Consider the following 22,638-nt stretch of genomic DNA (forward strand, 5'->3'; position numbering starts at 1 on the left):
GAGCAGCAACGTAGCAATAAAATTCACGACATACTTCCTGTGCTTTGTTTTAAAGTTGCGTTGTAAATTATCGAGCTACAAATCAGGTGTGAAAAGACAATTGCATCTACGAAACACGCTTAGTAAAAATCAAACAAAAACATGCAGTTTGAAAGTTTTTAGGTTGCCATATTGTGCTATCCGCCACCCCGTGCAAAAATAAAAGTTGGCGCCTATGTGCATGTCTTAAACCATTATATATGTACAGCTTTGCCTTCATTTTCTTTTGTTGGTTATGTCATGGTATTTTATTTCTACAATATTGCTTCTGACAAAGCAAAATAAATATTAAACAGTGTAATATGTACTCTGTAAAACTGCAAAAAAAATGTATGCTTTAATGGGTAGGCTGTAATCTGTTGTTGCAAACAAAACGATGACTTTATTTCTCGTTTGCTTTACTTTCTATGGCGGAAATATATCAAATCGGATTCGATATAGGCTTATCTAGGTTACTCTAACATTCCTCTTAGAAGCTTGTTTATTTTTCCAGAGACCAAGCATGGCTTATTTGAGCTGCTTCCCGGCGGCCAAATTCTTGGTTGGTTGGTTAACCTTTATTATAAGCTAATTTCTTTGATTAAACAGATGCTGCTGTGGAAGTGTAAAATTTTTCGAAAAAATACTTTCTCCAAACTTAAATTCCTCGGAATCAAGTTCTCGAAATGGATTCTCTGAATAATAGCAGATCGCACTGAGCTAACGTGGCGAAAATAAAGCTTTCTCAGCCCAAGGATAAGGATTCCCTCAATCGAGTTATGCATTTTCCAGAGCATTAGTTCAACATTACCTACAGTTGGTAGCTGCAGTAAATCAATGGAGTGCAAAATGTTGCATGACAACTGTGGCAGACTGGCACATGTGTCAAAACGTATTGTATTATGATCATGTAGTCTAAAAATTGGCTTTTTCAATAAATCTTTTCCACAATGATTGGGAAAATTCTTGCTCTCATGAAATCAGTTCCAATAAAAAACTTTTGCTTTCAAAAATATCCTATTTTTTGTTGTTTGCAGATTTAGGTTATTTATTTCATAAAGTAAATTTCTATATTACTGGGCTATAATGAATGGTCCACCTCCACCAAGAAGAAGGCCTCCTCAACAAAATGTGTCCTCATTGCTTCTAGCAGATCATGAGAATAATGCGTTGTTTGGTTTATTAGGAAGAAAATGTGTGGTGAGTTATTAGCGTAAAAATGAGGCTGTTGTACTTAGTGGTCAGTGAGACATAATTAGTTGCACACTAGACAAGACAGTTTTAATCTTGATTGTACAAGAATTTGTCCATAAATGTAGAAAGCCAAGCTTCCTGGATTCAATCTTGCAACTTTTTATATATATTATATATATATCATACTTGTAAAAATATTTAAAAGGAATTGCACCCCTGGATTTGCATTACTGATTCATGCTTGGCCATTGATGGTTGATGCTTCTTTGAGTTATATACAGTACATTCTTCACTTTGCCTTCCTTCTTTGTAATCAAGCAACACTCTTTGTTATTGGAAAATTTGAAACGTTGGCAAGCTTCTCTGCTTTATATTACACAACACAATGTAATCAAGCAACACTCGTTGCTTTTTGTGCTTGTAGTCTTTCTTGCATTATGTTATGTCACCTTCCCATATGTGCATCGATTCTTTGACTGGCTTGTGTGCCTCTCGTATTTCTGCTGTGAGCTCCAAGCGCTGACGCAGTGTGTTTTCAGTTATGTGGTTGCTTTTTTAAATCATTGGAATTTAATTTTTAAATCATGATTAGTAATCTTTTAAATCATGAGTAGTAATGCTAAAATTTTGAAAAATTGGGCATTTACTTGATGCAATTTACGATTGAATGTTTGTTATCAACACCTTATTCATTCCCATTGACTATTACTCATATCACAGTATATTAGTACTACGATACCTTATATTACTACTACTACTACTACAGATGGCGCAGCGGATAAGGCGCTCGCTTTCCAATCATGCAATCCTAGTTCGACTCCCGGCTTAAGCTGGTTGTTGAAAAACACAGCTCACTTTTACCCAGGGTGTAATAAATTGGTTGGGTGTAGTTGCTGAAGTAAAGGCGGCCGAGGGAAAGGAACTGGCCACCCTACTCTCATTAGTGCCGAAGGCTTAGTATAATGAGAACCTTATCTTCTCATCCCCCGATGCTTCGATCAAGTATGGGACTCACCTTTACCTTTATATTACTACCAGTGAGCAATATTTTTCACAGAATTGCAACCTTGACTGAGATGATCTGTCTTGAATGAAAGTTAACTAATTCATTATCTTTCATTTTGTTCACCTCATATTTACTGTGAAGTTACTGTGGCAAAAGGTTTCAATAAAACTGCATGTTATTATTTGAATCATTAAAACATATCACATAAGCAAAATGAGATTAAACATGTTCGAACGTAATATCAAGTTTCAATGTCTAGTGATGAATAAATACGAAAATGAGGATGACACGATTGTCGATTAACATGTCTAATTGTCTAATGAAATATATGTGGTGCTGTGATTACATTGTCACTGTCATTACTAGGCCTATCCTTTTTTAATAACATCAAATATTATATTAGATGATTTTACTGATGAAATAATTATTTTTCTTTATATATATTTGTATCAATAAAAACTGATATTTTTTTGCTGTCATAAGGTAATTTGTTTGCTACAAAAGACAGTGATTACAAAATAATCAAGATTACAGAGGGTAAGGTTATTAGCCTACTGATCTCACTGTTATTTTCAGACTCTTGCGACAGGCGTCGTTCAAGTATATCTGGCACAAAATTCTACATCTTGGCAGAAGCGATGCTGTGGGGTATGCTGCTTCGTGAAGGATAATCCAAAGCGTTCCTATTTTATAAGAGTTTATAACTTAAAAGTAAGAAACCACTTTTTGTTTTAAAGTTTGACAAAGAAGATTAATGATCTTATTTTTTCTTGTACTAATGTTTGAAATGTACCGGATTTTTTATCAACTTGTCATCGTAATAGATAATTCGGGCAGATTATTCATTACTCTGGACAAAGAGATGTGACATGCTGTTGATTTTAAAAAATATTCAATAATAAAATAGTTAAATACTGATAATTTTGGGTGTTCGTCGGATTAATTATATCGTTTCGAGCACCAGTTGCAACGTTCATCTGGTGAAAGCAAAAGACAAACAAGTTGATTTTTGTCATGTCGATCATATCAATTGCCACACAACTTTTGTGTATCATATGATTTAAAATGAATTGAAAAATGCATCAAAATAGGACATTTTAAGAAATCCATTGTTCTAAAAAAATTATTTAGTCAGATCTTAAACTTCTGAAAGACTGATGCAGTATTTTTGTTGGTTGTCAAAGCTTCGTAATTGTTTTTTTTTGCCTAATAATGGTACACTACATTATCATCACAATTTTCTTAAATCTACAATATGAGTATATATGAAAAGAGGGTACAATACAATACATTGTACAAGTGGTCCCAGATAAGACAATATGTTTTTTTTGCAGACTGGGGAACAAATCTGGGAGCAAGAATTTTACAATCAATTCAAGTATAACACGCCTCGTCCTTATTTTCATACGTTTGATGCAGATGTAAGTATTGGTAACTGTTGTAGTGACCAGTAATTCTCATGACATAGTGCTCACTGCTCACTTTTACTTGGAATTGAATCTTATCCTGCTTACCATGTTACTATGTTAAAACTAGAAGCTCTTTCAGTTACTTCGATTCTTTAATTTCATTTTGATCTGCCAGTTGAAAATAACAAAGACACGGTGTGTGTAACTGTGTAAAAATAACATAAGACACATACCTAAAACACGGTGTGTGTCTTAGGTGTGTTCGAAAGGAATTTTCTTGGGGTTGAAAGTAAATTATTTATTCATTTTTATGGAAGACGACTTGACATCATAATGAAATGATTTCATTCAAACAATTAGTCCAAAGTGGAATTGAACAAAGAAATTTTAGTTTTGGCCTTAAAGCCGTTGCACTGTGTTGTCATTTATTTACTCGCAGTATACTACTTATCTTTGGACTACCACTCCAACACCGCTGGTTTTCTTTTCAATCCAACCATGTTTGTTCCAAATCAGTATATACACTAGGGTGATGACTAAATTTTTTTTTGAGGAAATCGAAAACGCCTGCTATGGGAAACGATGAACTTTTTTATGTGCACCAAGAATGTGAAATTTTTTTTTGAAAATTTTTCAAAAACCTCCCCCACCAATTGATATTTCTGACGTCACCTAAGTACATTTTTCTCCTTTTTTACTCCTCATACATTGTTTAAACTTGTTACAGACTCCTTACCATACTAAAAAGGTGGCCCACAGTATGGTGCAGATTTTCAAAAAAAATTTGTCGAAAGAAGTCAAGAGGGTTCTGAGATTTTACCCTTTTTGTCATTATTTTTTGCAACAGCGCCTCTAGCGGAAAATTTTTAATTAGTGTAACTTCAAGAATTCTTAAGCGATTTCGACCAATTTTTTTGTCAGATGGTTTATTTTTGATACTGGGTGACTTGGTAGTTTGTTAGTTGTTACATTTTTACCACTAGATGGCAGTAATTTGTTTTTTTTAGTGTAAAACTTGCAAAATCCTCAAATCGACTGCATGATTCCCAAATTTATCGTATATTTCCATGTTTTTTTGCAATGTTTCAATATAATCAGTAAAAATTACTCTAGTTATTTTCCTAATGCACTACACATGACTCACAATCAGTTACTTAGTAATATGAATGGCAAATTGTATTATTGTGACAAAATCATTTAGATGCAGTACAGGTGCACAAAGTATTAATACACACAATACTTTGTCCTTGACAGCTTCACAATTTGTTGCATGCAACAAATTTCACACTCAAATATTTTTCTTTGGTGCACTTCTTATGGAGTTCTTCCATCAGCTTAACAGCTCTTTCAGCAATCATATTCGAGCGAGGAATGTCGAGAACAGAGCAATCCTGGTTCCAATGTGTTTCAAGCATTTCAGTGCACCGTCACACTTAACATAAAACATATTTGTTAAAGCCTAATTTACTGTTGGTATTGGTAGTCCGATATAACCTTGAACTATTTCATAAACATTGTTTTGGCTATTCAAGAGTACAAATTTGATGAGGATGATGCTTTTATGATATAAATAGCACCGGTACCATAAAGTTACTTCAAAATATCACGGTTCACTATGGTTAAACACTAGTTTTACTTACTTTGATTCCTTCAACAGCCAATAACAATTTTGGGTATGCTTCCTCTGAGTATCTTTGGTCAGAAAACCATTGCTCTTGCCATCCATTAGCAATAAAGTGACATGGGATTTCTAATTTTCCTTTCCATTGCGGGATTAAAAAGTATGCGATTAAAGTATAAATTGCTCGTGAATTCCATCTAGCATTGTGCAAAGAAGGTAGTTTTCTCCATTTTATTTGAAGAAAAACATGATGCAACTGTAAAATTATGAATTTTAAATTGATTTATTAAAAGATGTACCTTTAGTAACCTTACAGCACAGCATGTTCAAATTTTAGCTCACCTTATAAAATTGAAAAGAACGACACAGCTCATATAAGAATTTGAAGTCATCTCTCCAACCAGGATTTTCACTGATGTTGACACAAACTTCTCCACTGTAATATCTCTGCAATTCTTCATATCTTTCGGAGATATCATCAATAAACTTGTAACTCAGAGTTGGTTTGGTGGAATGTTTGCTGACAAAGAAATCCAAGACATGCTTCAGAATTCTGTCCAGTATATGGTGTTGACAACCAATATATTTTGGTCGATCCAGTCCCATCTCAACCATTTTTGTTTGTAATTTCACCACTATACCATTTAGTCGACCAGTATTCACAGCGGTTGTGTCACAAATAATCATTTTGATACTGGACCAGGCTTCATATTCATTCAAAATTCGTTCCAATTCATTATGAATATCTTGAGCAGATCCACTTTTGCACTTTAGTATTCCAAGTTTAACCTCATTTGTTTCTCTTTGGAGGCAAACCACCTGAAACTCCTCCCCAGACAACCTTTTTCCATCAAAATGGAGACAGTAATATTTTCCTTCTTTCAACAGCAACTTTATTGTATCCTTTTCGTTGTTTCCAGCTCTTATAACACTACGCCACATGCCAGACTGTGATGGAGTAGGGAGAGTAACCCCTTCTTCATTCAGAGTGGAGCACACACCCGATGCTTTGTACGTGGACAAAGAATGGCGAACCACCATTTTTGTTGCTGACAATGTTGACGATCTCATCTTCTTTTCAAACCCATCTTCTTCTTCTGATATTGTGCTCTCAGAATAACTGGAGGCCCTGTCACTTTCAGAATCGCCATCTTTGCTGGACTCATGATATGCAATCCAAAACAACAAGTTAAGCACCCCTAACTCCAAAACCCAATAGCGGTAACTAAAAAACTAACCCGATAACTAGGCTAACTTGAATTCAATTGCATGATATAGGCCCATTAAATAGACTAGGCTACACTTTCAAGATTTTATGTACAGTACAACAAGCTGCTAATAATTAATAGATCAAATGATTTCAATTATTCTTTTAAATTATTAGCAACTTCCAATGCTATTAAAAACTCTTGTCTGGTCTAGCTTTATAAGCTATCAGTTCAGATATAAAGCACTAGTGCCCTCTAGTGACAAAAATATATCAAAATAAAGTAACAATAAACCTCCTCAACATTCAAAATGAGCTTATTGACAAAAAAATTTACCGAAATCGCTTTAGAATTCTTGAAGTTGCACTAATTAAAAATTTTCCGCTAGAGGCGCTGTTGCGAAAAATAATGACAAAAAGGGTAAAATCTCAGAACCCCCTTGACTTTTTTCGACAAATTTTTTTTGAAAATCTGCACCATACTGTGGGCCGCCTTTTTAGTATGGTAAGGAGTCTGTAACAAGTTTAAACAATGTATGAGGAGTAAAAAAGGAGAAAAATGTACTTAGGTGACGTCAGAAATATCAATTGGTGGGGGAGGTTTTTGAAAAATTTTCAAAAAAAAAAATTCACATTCTTGGTACACATAAAAAAGTTCATCGATTCCCATAGCAGGCAAAAAAAATTTTTTTTAGTCATCACCCTAATATACACTCTTTAATATATCGTACACTTTAAGCAATGCCGGGCTGGACTTAACTTTGCGAATGAAAAAGAAGCAAATAACTTCAAAAACGTCATTGAAGACAAGATCCGGCACAAGCAGGACAAAAGACAAGGTTAGATTTTACATCTTCTTCCTTTTGATTTGAAGCTTTGTTATCGTCTCTCACTAGCTTGCACTTAGCTTGCAAGACTTGTGAATGGATATAAAATCTCTTTTGCTTTCCTTTTCTTTTGCTTATTAAATGATATATTAAAACAGTTTTATATTAATATATTTTTATATAGTTTTATATTAATAATTTTATATAGTTTTATATTAATATTAAACTTATATTATATATCCTTTCTGACGTTTTGTGTTGTTTCTGTGGCCTTGCTTAGCTTTAAGCTATTTTTTTGTTGCAATTACTTTACATGGTGTGCTCTAGTAGTAGTATGCTCTGCTCAAAAATGCTCCAGACAAAAACACAATGTTATTATCAAAAACTCATGTGATTCGACCTATAAGACTATCCAGACGATAAATCATAGAACTACTTGCGAGTAATGAAATGCACACCGGCTTCAAAATATCAGGGACGAGTTGAAATGCGGAATGTGCAGTTACGCACTCAAGGTTTTCTTGGCAGCAGTCTATTTTGTGAGAGTCATTGCTAAGTAAGAAGAGGAGTGAATTTCAGATGACAGCTTGGATCCCACGATCTACTGGAAACAAGGTTGTAGAAACTGCTGTTGATTAAAAAACTTTGTTTGCTTTTTTCCTCACCACTTTGTGTCACTAGTTTGTCAACTTAAAGGTAGTCGGGCACCGTTCTGCGTAATTTAACGTTTCTTGACGTTGAATTTGCATAAAACAGTGAAGAGTGTGTGCAAAGTTTGTTTCATTTTTTATTTTCTGTTTTTGCAACGTTCTGAAACTGTTCATATTTGATAAATGTGTAGTTTTCTTGATCAACTAAGTAGTTAATAAAGCAAGGAGAATTGTAGAAAAATGTAATGCTTGGACAGCTCTAACTTTTCACAAGGCTCTGATCGGAGTGATGCAAGATGAATCGTTCACGTTGAAGACACTTTTTAACTTTGCAGTGAATTTTCCAAATCAATCAAACTACCACACATCATATACCAGCTACAAGTTTGTTGCAGTGCTTTGTAAAACCCAAAAAAAGAACGTTTTAAAATTCCATTCCTACCAGCCAAAGTTGCCGTTTTTACATTGGTTTCATGTCCGGCAACATTTCTGTAAAAAAGGGCAACCCTTACTGGCTAAGATACCACAAGCACATGAATTGTGAATCATGTTTGCTGTGCAAGCTTATGTGTGGTTTGTGCTACGTTTTCCATACTACTACGCAAGTGCATGCCCAGTACAAAGTGCGGCATATAGTTTGGTAGTTTGGAATGGAGGCTGTGGCACAAGTTGCCCGGAATGGCCCGTTTCGGTGAGTTCGATTCGGTGAGTCCGATCCCTTAACGGGGGATTTTTTCAATTTTTTTTTTAAATTATCGGGTACCGTAGCCTAATTATCATTGCCGTTTTAGGGTTAGGGGTTAGAGGTTAGGAACTCACCGAATCGGACTCACCGAATAGTAGCAGACCCCAAGTTGCCTGCTTACGTGTATGAATTTATTCATATCACGCATTGCTCCAACAAAAGCCGGAACAATGGTGCATTTGTTTTTTTTAATTTCTACTCTGTGGTTTCACTGCACAGTTCCAGCTAGCAATATCCGTCGTTTTTACATTGACGCAGCGTTTTGTTTCCTCATACAACTCCCAAGATTTCGTGTTGCGCGTCACATCTTAGCGACTGCATCCAGTTCGTGCCATTCTCCTTTTCAGATGGACAGTCTTGCGGATGTGGCTACGTCATAGACGGGTTGCTTAGAATACTTACATAAGGGTCAACCGCTTTGTAAAAGCAAAACCAGTTATTTCTGTACTTCGTTTGAAAAGCGCCCTATGACATCGCAACGGTGATGGAGCCTGCTTTAACATGAGTTCATGTTTTTAGACTTGTATATTAGATAACATTCTTTACTTTTGCATCGTGGCTTGTTTACTTGTTGTCACGTGACATGTTTATACTGATTCTGTAAAGCGAGTACAGGAGCTTGACAAGTTAAACTCTCTTTGATTGTCCTTTAAACTATGTCTTTCATCGAAACACGATCTCCACTATGTGTATTTATGTAAACTGATCTTTTTTGACTTGTCAAATGAAACTCGACCGGTATGCTGGCTACAACCAGTCAACGCTTGAACACTGGAACAATTTCCTTTTTTTTTCTTTTGCAAGTTCCAACTCTAACTTTATTGGATTTAGCATCCAAATCCTTCTCTAAAAGAAAAACAGTATATATACTACTTGTTTATGTTGAATGCCTGTTATCACCAGTCTGCTAACAAAATCTCTTTTCCATTGATTTGCCGTCTACAGACGTTAATGTGAAAAAGATGAACAAGAAAGTTTCTAATGTTTGATTGAGCGTTGAGTGATTCTCCGGTTTTACTTCATTAATTATGTTTTTCTGTAATGCTTTCAAAAAGTACATACTACTATCAGATTGTTTTGTGCGTAAGTAAAGTTTGGCCAGTCCGATTACGGCGACTAGCATGTGGTTTCACTTGTCAGTTGGAAATAAAATTGGCCGTCAAGACACTGTTAAACATCTTGCAATCCAATCAAGCAAGTTAACCTTTTCTTGCATTGTAGATTCTTGGAATGGCCCGTTTCGGTGAGTCTGATTCGGTGAGTCCGATCCCTATTCGGTGATTTTTTTCATTTTTTTTTTAAATTATTGGGTACCGTAGCCTAATTATCATTGCCGTTTTAGGGTTAGGGGTTAGAGGTTAGGAACTCACCGAATCGGACTCACCGAATAGTAACAGACCCGTAGATTCTGAAGCTATGTAAAAAAGGATTATTTCGCAGAGTGGTGTAATGTATTTTCACTGAAGACTTGTTTTGTTGGCTTACAACAAGTGTGTAGGCTACATTGCAAATGTTTTTGTTTGCCTTTTTTCCTGCTCGGTAAGAGAATTTGTAGCTATAATATATATGTATACATAATTTAGTAGGGTTTATTGGGTTCTTCACTCAACTATGTTTTGGCAATAGAAATGTTCATTTGTCCCGCTTCATGTTTGTCTATTCATGCTTGGAACATTCTACTTAAAATTACCTCAAGGTCCCAGCTGTGACTATTTAACAACATTAAAAAAAATCTAAAAATAGCAACTTCTTGCTTGCTGGGTAGCTTGACGATCAACAAACTGACAAAAATGAACAGGAGTGTTCAAAACTGTTATAATTCTGTAACAAAACTGTAATTCATTGTTCAGTTTGCTTGAGAATGCGTATTAGTCACCATAGCACCAGCTGATACCGCGCAAGTTGCGATTGGTTTGCGATCACAAAATTTGCTATACCGGAAATGAGACTGGCAATATAAAAATTGTCTGTTTTAATACTTGAAAATATTGGCAGGATGATCGCTAGTATCGATCTGTTGGCAAAAATGATGTCAACGCATAGAACTTATTTCACGCAAATGACGTAGAAACACTGCTTCATCTAACTGATTAAACTTAAGTCACACACCTTTGCAGTAGAAACTATTGTCACATGCCAGCGAGGTTTCACCACTGCAATGAACGGAAGAAGGTATAAATAAATAAGTAATTTAAATGACCTCTAGTATAAAAATTTTTGATTCACATCTAAAACCGAGAAGTAGAAGCGAATGATACTGTAAACGTGCTCACAAACTTTTTTATATCTATGTTTTAAAAATACTTCTTGCGACTAGAATAAGTTCATGTTTTTCATCGCTAGATGACAGTCAAGAGTTAAGCTTTTTGTTGCTACGTTGTTTCTGATGTCAGCGAAGCAATTCAAAAACGTTTTACAGTAATACATTACGTAATGTAGAAATACACTACGCACTCCTTGCTACGTGAGCTTGAAACTTTGTTTTACATCCGTTTTGCAACCTTTAACATCTTTTTTCAAACCAGAAATATTAAACTGTTGATAACCTTCAATGTCCTTTATCACTCGCTTGCGTTTTTTAATATTCTTGTTCCAATCATTTGATTTTCACGCAATAACAATGTATTGTTTACTGACCCATTGAGTTGTGCACGATTTAGTAGTGGTGTACTAATTACACTGATGTCTTAATGGAAAATGTCGTAATTAAAGTTTCGGACACTACTTAAAGTCAGTTTGTAATGAGAATCCCGTTTAGTGGATCACGTAATGCATGCAGAACTTTCCAACAAATCGAGGAGGATTTCATGGCTGCTAGCACCATGATGTACAAACGGCTTACATTGCTTCATCGTGCCGTTTTAAAATTAATGTCCACCCAATGTTCGTGACATTGTGGAAACGTTTGTCAATTTGTTTTTTTTGCTTTGTATTTCTTTTTTTGCCACAGTTCTGCCCCAGACACCAAATCAATCGCTTTTACATCGATTCATGCTGTCTGGGGCTCTTGCAGTAAACAAAGAAACAAGTTCTCATCCAGCAAAAGTTGCTATTTTTGCATCAACTAAACGTTGCCAGATTTTTGCCGTGATGTCTGCTGCGTTTCGAGCAACAATGAAAATATCTAGATCTGAGTTGTCTCTAGCAAATTCTCAAAAAATCCAAATATGAAGTCGTGCTGTTTTACGTTGATGTAATGCGTTGGATTTTATACAACAGGATAGTGGTGAACTGGTGATGTCAACCGAGTGTATTCTTCCCAAGGAAATTAACTCCTTGTTCTTCCCAATGAAATTAACTTCCCAGTGTATTCTTCCCAATGAAATTAACTCCTTGTTGAAATTAACTTCCACAAGGAAATTAATTCCTTGTTCTGTTGATCACTTCCCAGACAGTAACTAAATCGCTATTTACATAGATTCAACGTCTGCAGACGTCTTGGATTCTACATACTTTTCATTTGTTGTCACTTGTCAGGTGTCAATCAATTTTCTATGTTATTGCATACTCACTTATTGACCAATGTCACAACACTAGAGCTATTGCATCAATTGTGAAGCGGTCAACGAACCGTGGTTTATGTGTTCCCTGTTCCTACCGTTGTTCTAACGCTGGGAGTGGTACATTTTCCACTCTAGTTTTGCTTTTTTGCCTTTGAATCATCGCTTCTGTTGTTTGCACCAGCCTCACGAGCAAAATATTTCCGGTCTCAAAATTGTTCCAATTTGTTTCCTTTTTCTTTACCGTTGCATTGATTGAATGTTGCTGTACATCGAAACAACGTGGCCACCGGACAGTGGAGCTTGAGAGTCAGGTTGGAATTGTTTTTCTGAGTCGTATTCGTAATCAATTGGTTGTTTTTTCTATTTATGGAACCTACCAGAGCAGTGCACTGCCTTTAAAAATATTGTTTGTTTGAAAAGTTGTCCGGCCTCAACCAGAAACTCCAACCCAGTCATCAAATCATTTTTTCTTGCATGGATCCAACGTTTGCAGATGCTGAGTTAGTGTAAATAAATACCAATATGCTGGCAAGAGAGGTTTCAGACATAGCAGCTTCGGTGAGGTCTTGTGTCAAGTCGAATTGCCGTTTCACCTGATAGCTCAAATTTACGTCGAGTTCAATGCATTAGGTTGCTAGGATTCAAATAAAAATACTTTCTGCGAAAGGACTCCCACTATTTTGCATTGGTGATTGAAATGTGCATTTGCGACGTTCCACTCGGTAGCATGTCACGGTATTTCTGCAGTTTGTAGTTCAGTCGCATGTCTTAGATTAGAATGCAGAATGATATCTAGCGAAGGTAGTTCAATCGTTCAAGATGTCATCAAATTTAAACTTACCATGTGGATATGCTGCAGTAAAAATTGCTTAGTACTTACAATTTTCTGCACTTACAGTACAGTGGTACCATGATGGATTTTTTGTCATTAACTTTTTGCCAACGATGACGTTTTAAAGTATATTCTGTAGTTTCATTCTGTATCTGTAGGGAATTTTTAACAAATTAAGTCGTTGTTATTAACTCCACTTCCGAAAATCGCAAAAATCTTTAATTGTGCGGTTGTAATGGCATTTATTTTTGAACTTGATCATTTTCCCCTTTTATAATGATATGAAGCCATTTTATTATAGTTTGTCTCAATTAATGCTTGTCATCCGAGAGAAGCGCTGATATTAATGTGACGTCTTGAAGGTTTTTAAGATGATTGATTTGTTTATGATATTTCCACTCATTCAACTTCACTAAATATAAAATTAATATCAAATATGCGTTTGGCAGCAGCACTGCATTATGTTGCGGCCTTCCGAACGCAGTGCAAGATTATAAATAGGAATGTTATATTGCATTATGCTGGAACTTGCTTTTGACCTGACAGTTGAGATAGGAAACGTGTTGTGAACGAGGCATTTGTTTAATCGCTTTATGTTCAGCTTCAAGGTGGTACTCCCGAACCTAAGGTAGAAAGTCTGTATCTAAATACTGCATGTCAGCGCAAAAGTTTTTTGATGGCTGCTTTACACGATGAGCGCTTGTGCGGTCAATAGTTTGTTGAGGAATTAGGATTAAAGCGACTGAGAGCAGAAAGGACATGTCATAAAACGTAAAACTTTTTTGATATGTTTTTTACAAACTGACCTAGATGTGATTTACCTTGGCACAGACAGCCATTCTTAACGATGCTAATTTATTTCTACATACTGTTAGCGCACTTTTGACTATATCAAACTATGACAGAAAACGTATTCTAGCTTTTGAACTACACTTGGACAAGTCAGTGAATACAGTTCATGTTCAACATTGCTAAACAGCTCTTAAAAACGGTTGAATTTGTAAACGTTTGAAAAATATTTTTCAAACACGTATATCTATTTTGTTGTTGGTTCATGCATCATAGGTCGTAGTTATCAATATATTTTTTTCCCACTTTTCAGTGATATCTTCATCTGTTAGTTCATCTGTTCTTCACTTGACGCCATTCTTTTCCGGAAACTTGTTTAATTTATTTTTATGGTCATCGTTGGGCAACAATTTTAGTATCGTATCGTGAGGTGGTTTCGAGTGACTGCATTGACAGCCTTGAGGCTTCGTCATAGCTGATAGCTAATGATATTTCAAGAGATCTTGTGCACTAAAAGGTGGAAATAGATTCCAAGTTAATTTAACTTGTTTAAAACAAACTTTTAAATTTGATTAGGAACAGGGATGTTTGGAGAAACTATGTTGAATTGTTGATGGTGCCCGAGTTTACCCGAATAGATGATGAAGATGATGAATCCTTTCTTTGTTGTTTTTAAAGTCGGAACTGTAGATAGTGATACTTATATGAATATGTCTCAAGGTTTCTTTACATCTCTAATTTGTTTTCTAGTATTGGCAAGAGCAAGAGGGTTTAGAAATGGAGGTTGACAATGGCATATTAAACATGTTTGCGATTGTATTTATCTAGAACAGTGGTTCCCTACCTGGGGGTCGCAGAGCATTTTATAGGGGGTCGCGAAGCCGTTGCTCATGCAAAAACAAAAGTGAATGTAAGTAGGATGAGGTACCGGTCGCATATTTACAAAAGGTTCTCTATTTTGTGCCTATCTCGAAAACTGACGAATCAGAAGCCGTAGCCTACCGCTTTCCTACGTCATTGTTCTCGGGGATGCAAGTGTATACTTTAGGAAAGAATATAAGTGGGGGTCGCGGTATCTACAAAATTTTTTAAAGGGGGTCACCAAGACAAAAAGGGTGGGAACCACTGATCTAGAATATTATATTTTCTTGGCGTTGATGAGAACAATGTTTTAGGCAATGTGACTGAAGCCAGTTTCTAAGATCAATGTACTGCAAGATCGTATATCCCGAAAAAAATTGTCTGGAAAAGGCATTTTTCTTGCGATTTCGAGATAAAAATCTCCGACTTCCATTTTCTAAGATGATGAAAATGCTGTGACGTTCTTCGTTGTTAATGACTTCCTGGTCAGCAAAATGCCCTTTTTCACATTGATGCAACATTGTGAATCCGTGTTACAAGATCGATTTTGATTGGTGAGTTATCGCAACCGAATTACCGCCTTGGAACTCAACGCTTGCGATATTTATCGTGAACACTTCCACAGGATTCGTTGAATATATCTGATGGCTTTTTTTAGATTAGAACAGTGCTCCAGTTGAAATCTTGCCAAACTTTGTAGCCAAGATAATATGCATCAGCCAACTTGCGCTTGTTGCGTGAAAAACGTGTCCGTTAAAATTTAAGACATTTGAAAGAGTCAATTATTACCAAATTAAAACGATATGCTTTTCTTTGTTTTTAATGGGTTAGTTGTAGTCCCTTGTTTAAGTGATTTGAAGACCACTTATTAAAAGGCTTGTTGTCAATATTCCTTAATTTGCGATAAATAATAAAAGTCAATTGCATTTTTGAAATTTGTTTGCTGCTGTTTGAAGAACTGACCAATTTTGGGCGCGTTGAATGGGTGTGGCGAATGTTAGGCGTCGAGTTTTTTTGCAAGTTCTATAAATATTGATTTAGAAAATCTAAATTTGAGTATTACTAGGTTTCTAAAAATACCCAATGAAATAGGGCTGCTCGGAGTAAAAATATTGCGCTTTGACGCAAAATTCTTTATCTTGGGCTTTCGTTTCATTTCAAAAAAAAAGCAATGTCGTTTCTTGGTGCGTTCGAAACAACGCAAGTTGGCAATTGGTTGGACTTACGGATTATGTAAGATTGTAAGTGTAAGAATAATTTGAATTTTCGATACCGTATGTTTCTTCTCGACTCTACACAAATTAGTTTGTCTCATTTCACAATCCAGATAGAACGATCTTTTTTTGTCTTGGCTTTGTTTCATTTCCGAGTTAGTTCATAAAGAATTTCATATTATTTTGTCCAAAGCTTTGCCTTGAATGGCCTTATTGGTAATTGAAAGCAGAAATTAAAGAACTATAGCACGATTGAAATTCTTGTGTAACTTTTTGGATTACGTATGATCAGTTCATACTCAGCTTAGAACGAGGATCGTGGAGTGAAAAGGATTTGAACATGTGCCTTGTCGGAATCTAGACTTACGTTGTTTTAAGCGCGACTTCAATAGTCATGTGAAAAATGGAACGATTTTTAATTTTCTCGTAGTCGGTCCTCAAAAAACTGTACAGAGTCACATTGGAGCGTTTTCGTACTAACCCACAGCCAGAGAATGCATTTTTGATGCTCTGGATGGGTAATCTTGGACAAGAATCGCTCACGTAATTATGGTTATCTGCGCACGCGCCAAATGACAAGCAATCTAGGTTTCGATTCGTGGGTAAACTGATGGTTAAAATTTTTCTTTACGTAAGATTAAGATTTAAATGTCGTTTCGTTTCCGTAAGAACGATTTTATCCTTGTGACCCTCGTTTTAAGTCTTGATTTAACTGTTATAGTTAGTTTCTTTGACGACATATATGACAGTGTGGACACCTGAGATTGATGACTTCGCTGAAGTAAATAATCAACTATTTCCGGTCGTGTTTTACTGAAAACCTTGGCGCGCTATCTTGCTCTTACGTAAATGTAGCAGGTCACGCTTTCAAAGTTCCGTTTCTAATTGCACAAGATGAAATACTAACATTTGCAAATAGTCAAGCTGACCAGTAGCTTCAATAAGAACCACTACTGGTTTCTCAAACCTTCTGCTGACCCTTCGCAGTACGTGATTTAAAAGTTACATTTCCGATGCACCAAGTAAACACTTCAGTAAATGTTAAGCCGTGGGAAGCGACAATTGCGAGAATATAAATGGCTGCTTCATCGAGCTTTGGCACCATTCTTATTAGATCGTCAAAGCTGTGAACATTCAAAACTGGTCTGTGCCTTTTCTATTTTTCAATGGTGATTGTAAAAGAGAACATATTGACATAGACAATCGCTTTGGGATCCAAAGACGAGCGGATTCAAATGTTATTTCTTCCAATTTACGTTGCGATCTTTTAACATTTTTCTAATTTAAATTTTCATAACTTTTTAGATGAACAGCTTTTAAAGTATTTAGTTAATTTTTAATACTATGGCGACTTCATTTATGTCGAATTTCAACTCCTTCAATTCAAGATCTCTGCAAATTGTCACCCAGCCTCATGAAGATGACGTAGACTCTGTCGGTACAGATGAAGATAGAATAGAATCGGATTACAGTTTATCTGACATTGAAGATGCGCTTGAGAGTAGAGCTCCCACTCCGAGACCAAACGTTGCGGCTAAACTCTCAGATTGGCCACCCGCTCTGGAATTGCCAGTTAAAGTCAGTAAGCATAGTTCCTTTTCTTTGTGTGATTTGGTACAGCGAGAATGCAGCCAATTTGAACAGGATTGTATCACTCTTGAAGGAAATAAAGATAGACAATACCAGGATCAAGTCCCATCATCAAGCACTAGTGCATTGTCCCGTCGGAGCAGAAGACCAAGTTCCGGTCTATGGGTACGACGACGGCCGACACGATTGACTGTAAAGAAAGAAACCGCAAAGCATGGGGTCCTGCAAATAGCCCATTTGTTTGAAAACCAAGAAAACAAATCTGAGATTGATGATAGTCTAGTGATGACAGAAACATCTTTAGCGGATGAAAATTTTTGCTCTGTGGACCTCGATGGTGATTCTACAAAGCCACTTAGCTCCGAAAGCCTAGTCGTCAAAGAGACGTCTCTTAGTGATAAAGCTGAATCAAACTCCTTGCATGTGAAAGAGGGCGTTGATCAAAGTCCCACTTCCAAGTATGAGACGCCTCTCAGCGATCTTGCTGAACCGAATTCCACGCATGCGAAAAAACGTGATGACGAAAGTCCCACTGCCAAGTCTGAAACTATGGAAACCTCAAGGCTTCGTAGCAAAACGTACAGTGGCGTTACAGGATCTCCTTTCTCTCATGGCCGCTCACGAACTTCATCACTCCTCAGTGCTCGTAGCTTAAGGAGTACCATAGAAGAAGAAGATAATGATTCTACAAGAAGTTCGGTCTCTGCAGTGAAGAAATGGAAGCACTACAAACGAGCTATGGAGGCTTACAGAATGTCGGCTGAAAGACGCGCTGCGAACGCATCTGGTAAGACAGAACGCGGATGTTGCACAAACTCTTTACCCTTGCGAGGCCAGCACAGTTTTTTTGAACGAGAAAGTATTTTTGATTTTTGGGATGTTAAATTGAATATGGCTACTCCAGAGATGGAAGAGAAAGAAGCTTTAGAAACAAACCAACAAGCTGAAAACCAACAAGATGTTTCAACCCAAAATTGCATTGATTCTCCTTCGTGGTGCCGTCGCCCTTTCATGTCATCTCCCACTAAAAAAGGGAAAATTTGCTGTGAGGAAGACAAATTGACCCTCGATTACCGTTCGTTATTACGCGAAAGCTCTCAGCGTAACGATGGCTGGGCATCTGTCCGTCAATCAGTGAAGCGGCACAGTATGTACCGCAAAAGTATCGACCCTGATGCAATAACGGACATCGACGCTATGGTTGGATTTCCTGATGCAAATGAATCCTTTAAAGCGAAGGAGGATTCTGAATTGAACGCTTGTGTAACAGATATTAATACATCTACCTTTGAACAGAAGGCTTCTTCAGAAGAACCTGCGCAAGATCAAGCAAATGCCGAAACTGGTAAAATTCCTGAAAAAATAGTTTGGTCCGGATATGAAAAATATCTTAAGGCAAAGACTGAAACAAAGCAGTCGCCAAAATCGAGCTTCAAAATGCGCCTTGCTGCGTTAGAAAAGAAGGGCATCAACAAAACTCCTTACCAAGGTATGACTCAGTACGAACCTCCGGCCACTTCTCCTCTTTGTAAATCAACTAGTTCCAATCCTGATGTGACCGACACCAATTTAAGAGACCATAATCAAATCATACGTAAGCGAAACATGTCGTTATCTAACTCGATTCTGACCTGGTATAATCAACACAAAGCAATCGATGCTGTTCAAACGCCCCGTGTATCTCCTTACGGACAATATCACACGATTGGTAGTCCCGGACGTTTGTCGAAGTTTTTACGACGACAAGCGAAGAATTACCAAGCGTCTCCTCTTACACCTATCACACCAGGGCGTACCTCAAGGTGCAATTCCAGTGCCAGTAGCAAAGAAGTTTTGGCCACTGTTACGTCGAGATCAGAAGATGCTTCCAATACAAGAGTCTTACAAACAGATTCTGAGGGTGATTGTGCTTTAACAAGTCTTTCCCATCGTTGTTCGCAAAATGTTGACAACAACCCGCTTTCATTCTCAATCGGATCGGCACCGATACCGTCAGATGACAAAGCGAAACATCTCCAAGTATGTACTGAGAATGGTGAAGAATTGTTTGGAATAAAAGCGAATCATCGTGGTTGCATTAGGAACGACCTTGATGGAAAACAGTTTTCAACTCAGTCCTCCACTTCAGAAGATATGATGTCAAATGACGCTGGAGTCGGCTCCTGGCTATACAACAACTCATACAGCCCTTTGTCCACGCCTAACATGAATCGAGAAGTCGGGATACGAAAGTCAATCTTTTCAAATGAACAAACATTTATCAGTCAAGCCAAATGCTGCAAATCTGGGACCCCGCGGATCGTTATTACGCCAGCACCTGGTAACAGACAAGAAACTCCCGCGTCAGATGCGCGATCGTCTTTAGCATGCGCAATGGCCATTGCAAATGGTCATTGGACCACCGATTCCTCACCTAGCCCCTCACCAATGGATGAAGACGATTCGGACGACGATTATGTGAGCTACGACACTTATTATAAAGGAAAACCGCTTCTGAAGCCGCGAGCACTTAATTCTGCACCCGAAGTCGTTGGTCATGTATTAGCATCGTCTGACTGCAAGGAGAACGAGGGTTCACCAAATAGCACATCACCGCTTACCTCGGACAAAGATGGCTTTTTTACTCACCTCGCAAAAGGAAAATCACCATTTCACAAGAGAAAATCATTGAAGTCAAATAATGCTTTGGATGAAAGTGCTTTTCATAGCAACCTAATCTTGTCAGAAAAAACGAGTCACATTCCTGGCAATGTGAATACCAACAATAGCGCGTTCTCTTCGTCGTTAAGTTTATCCAAGTTATCCTCAAACACTCTCGGCAGTTTAAAGTCAAATCGATCACGTGACCTGACCTCGTCTTCCGCTCACGTGAACCACATTTCTGGATTTAGCTACAGCGACTTCACCTTTGATAACTCCAAGCGAGATCGAAAGAGCAAAAAGAAACACATCTCCGTCCCTCTCACGGACTACATGGTTGATCCAAATGCCGCTTACAACCTCACCCTAAGTAACAGGTTCATCCAACAAGAGCAAAGTTTAAATCAGATGTCTTCATTCATCAATGCCGACTCAATCCAGAGTGTCGGGAAAATTTGCGAAATGTTTGAAAAGAAGGCCAGCACCCTTCCAGATAAGCGTGCGCTTCACGGACGACTGTTTTCAAGCGTTACCAAAGTGCTCAAGCTAAACAAAACATTAACCAAAGCAGGTAATTTCAAAATTGACGATCATCTTCTCATGACGTATCGGTTCGCTCTTCACCGGTTTAACACCACAAAATAACGTCACACGGCGTTTGCGGATCATTGAAACTGTTTTGTGGCTGACAAATTGCCTTGTTTGAATGGCACATCCTTCCACAAAACGTTCTCACCTTTGATGGCTGTTTTTAAGTCGATTTTTCTGTGAGATTACATTGATCCGCGATAGTGTGTTCTATAGAATAAAGTAGTCGATGATCGAAAATTGAACAAAAACATTATTTTTAAACGTTGACTAATTCTCCTGTAACTTTCGCGATAGTCTGTTTTCATTTTTTGTTTTTGCTTAAGTTCAACGGTAGGCACTTTAACATCACCCACTCGTCGAAGAGTGCCTGCTTTTCAATGTGAAATTACTTTGTGTTTTAGTCACAATTTTCCTTATAAACTCCATTGATTGCAGTCATTAAGATCCTTCTTGCACTCAGTTCAGTTGCAGAAGAAAAAATAGTATTAGCAGAGGGTGGGAATCGAACCCACGAAATCGAAATTACTACTCCTCTGCCCTAACCATTAGGCAACGCTGGTTGTAGCGAAGCATTCAGTTAAATTTCTTTGTATCAAAATTTTTCGATCAGAATATCACGTGTCGAGTCACATGACTGAAATCAGCTGAATGGCGAGTACGCTTTTCGACGAATGGGTAATGTTAAAGTGCCTACCAAGTTCAACACAACTTCCGAAAAAAGTGTTGCCAAACCTCAACAGTTAACTCAATAACGTTCATGTTGCTTCGTAGAAGCAAAGGTAACACGAACGCCCACGATTCGAAGCCCTACCTCGCCCCTCCCGCCGGCACCCTTACCGGCACGTCGTGAGTTTTCAAGGATCTCCAGGCAGCTATAAGTTACAACCTTTTTTACATTAATTTGACGTCTGCAGACGTTGAATTTTTGTGAAAAGGATGGATTTGTTACCTGGGCGCCTGCTTCGTTGCAAACTGAAACATGTTTTGCATCAAATTATGTTTGTTCAACTTCGAAAAGATGTTGTAGTGACGTAAATAAGACATAACCAGTTGCATTCAATTCTTTTTTAAACTTGAATCAGTAGGTGTGGCATGCTCCAGTCAGCAAAGCGGTTCTTTTTTAACAAATCTACAGACGTTGAATCAATGTAAAATGATATTGCTTTGCTAACCGGAGACTCTTGATTCTGCTTTTACGTTGTCGCTACGAAGTTCAAGATCGACTAACAACACTGTTTACACAAATGCATGTACATAAAAAAGTTTTCACTTCATTTGCGGAAAAACTAGTTTTTCAATAAAGTGTAACGTTCCGTTACTGCAAATGCATTGGGAATGTCACACGAAATTTTTTCACAGAATTTGCCTTGACATCTTAACACAATTGATTCTATTTTGTTGACGTGTTGCTGCTGTGAGCATTGATCATAACATGTCGCTACATATGCAATTTACTAGATGCAGAATTTAAGGCCATGACTGTGCAGAGTTATGCTGAAAGAGGTTAATTTCATTTGCGAAACGATTAGTTCTGACTTTGTCAGACGTTAAATTTAAAATTTGTGTGACGCTGCTTCTATTTTTCTGAACACTTTCTTTTGTTCTGCAGCTTCTCATCTCCCACAGCAGCCCCACCCCAACGTGCCTCAACATGTGTCAAACTCGTCAACCACGTATGACGTCAAGCCTACGATCACTGCAACACCGCAAGTAAGGATAGAACTGACACTTTCATGCCACCTTGCAAAAGTTACCGTTTTTATATCGCATCTATGTCTTGCAATGTTGAAACGATGCAAGCAATCGGAAGCTTTTGCAACATCGTATTTAATTATTTCTTAAAACAATCGTTTTTACTTTGTCTTAGCGGGGTGTAAGTGCTCTTGTATGGTTCCTTGGCGATGAAAAAGACTTGAAAAAAGAAAAATGTTTCCTGTTTTC

General features: G+C 37.3%; 1 protein-coding gene across 2 annotated transcripts in view; it reads left to right on the top strand.

The window, feature by feature from the left end:
- Positions 1-1,061: 1,061 nt before the first annotated feature.
- LOC145766324 (actin nucleation-promoting factor WASL-like) overlaps positions 1,062-22,638 on the top strand; it is a 30,414-nt gene continuing 8,837 nt past the window's right edge. The window contains exons 1-6 of one of the 2 annotated variants that reach the window (XM_082578010.1): positions 1,062-1,218; positions 2,795-2,929; positions 3,553-3,639; positions 7,195-7,294; positions 21,469-21,543; positions 22,307-22,407. In XM_082578010.1, coding sequence (XP_082434136.1) covers positions 1,105-1,218; positions 2,795-2,929; positions 3,553-3,639; positions 7,195-7,294; positions 21,469-21,543; positions 22,307-22,407 — 612 coding nt within the window. In that variant the 5' untranslated portion in view covers positions 1,062-1,104. The remainder of the gene's footprint in view (positions 1,219-2,794; positions 2,930-3,552; positions 3,640-7,194; positions 7,295-21,468; positions 21,544-22,306; positions 22,408-22,638) is intronic. The other variant, XM_082578011.1, reaches the window with a different exon arrangement.

The sequence above is a fragment of the Aplidium turbinatum genome, chromosome 3, assembly GCF_918807975.1.
Source record: "Aplidium turbinatum chromosome 3, kaAplTurb1.1, whole genome shotgun sequence".
Taxonomy (NCBI): Eukaryota; Metazoa; Chordata; class Ascidiacea; order Aplousobranchia; family Polyclinidae; genus Aplidium; species Aplidium turbinatum.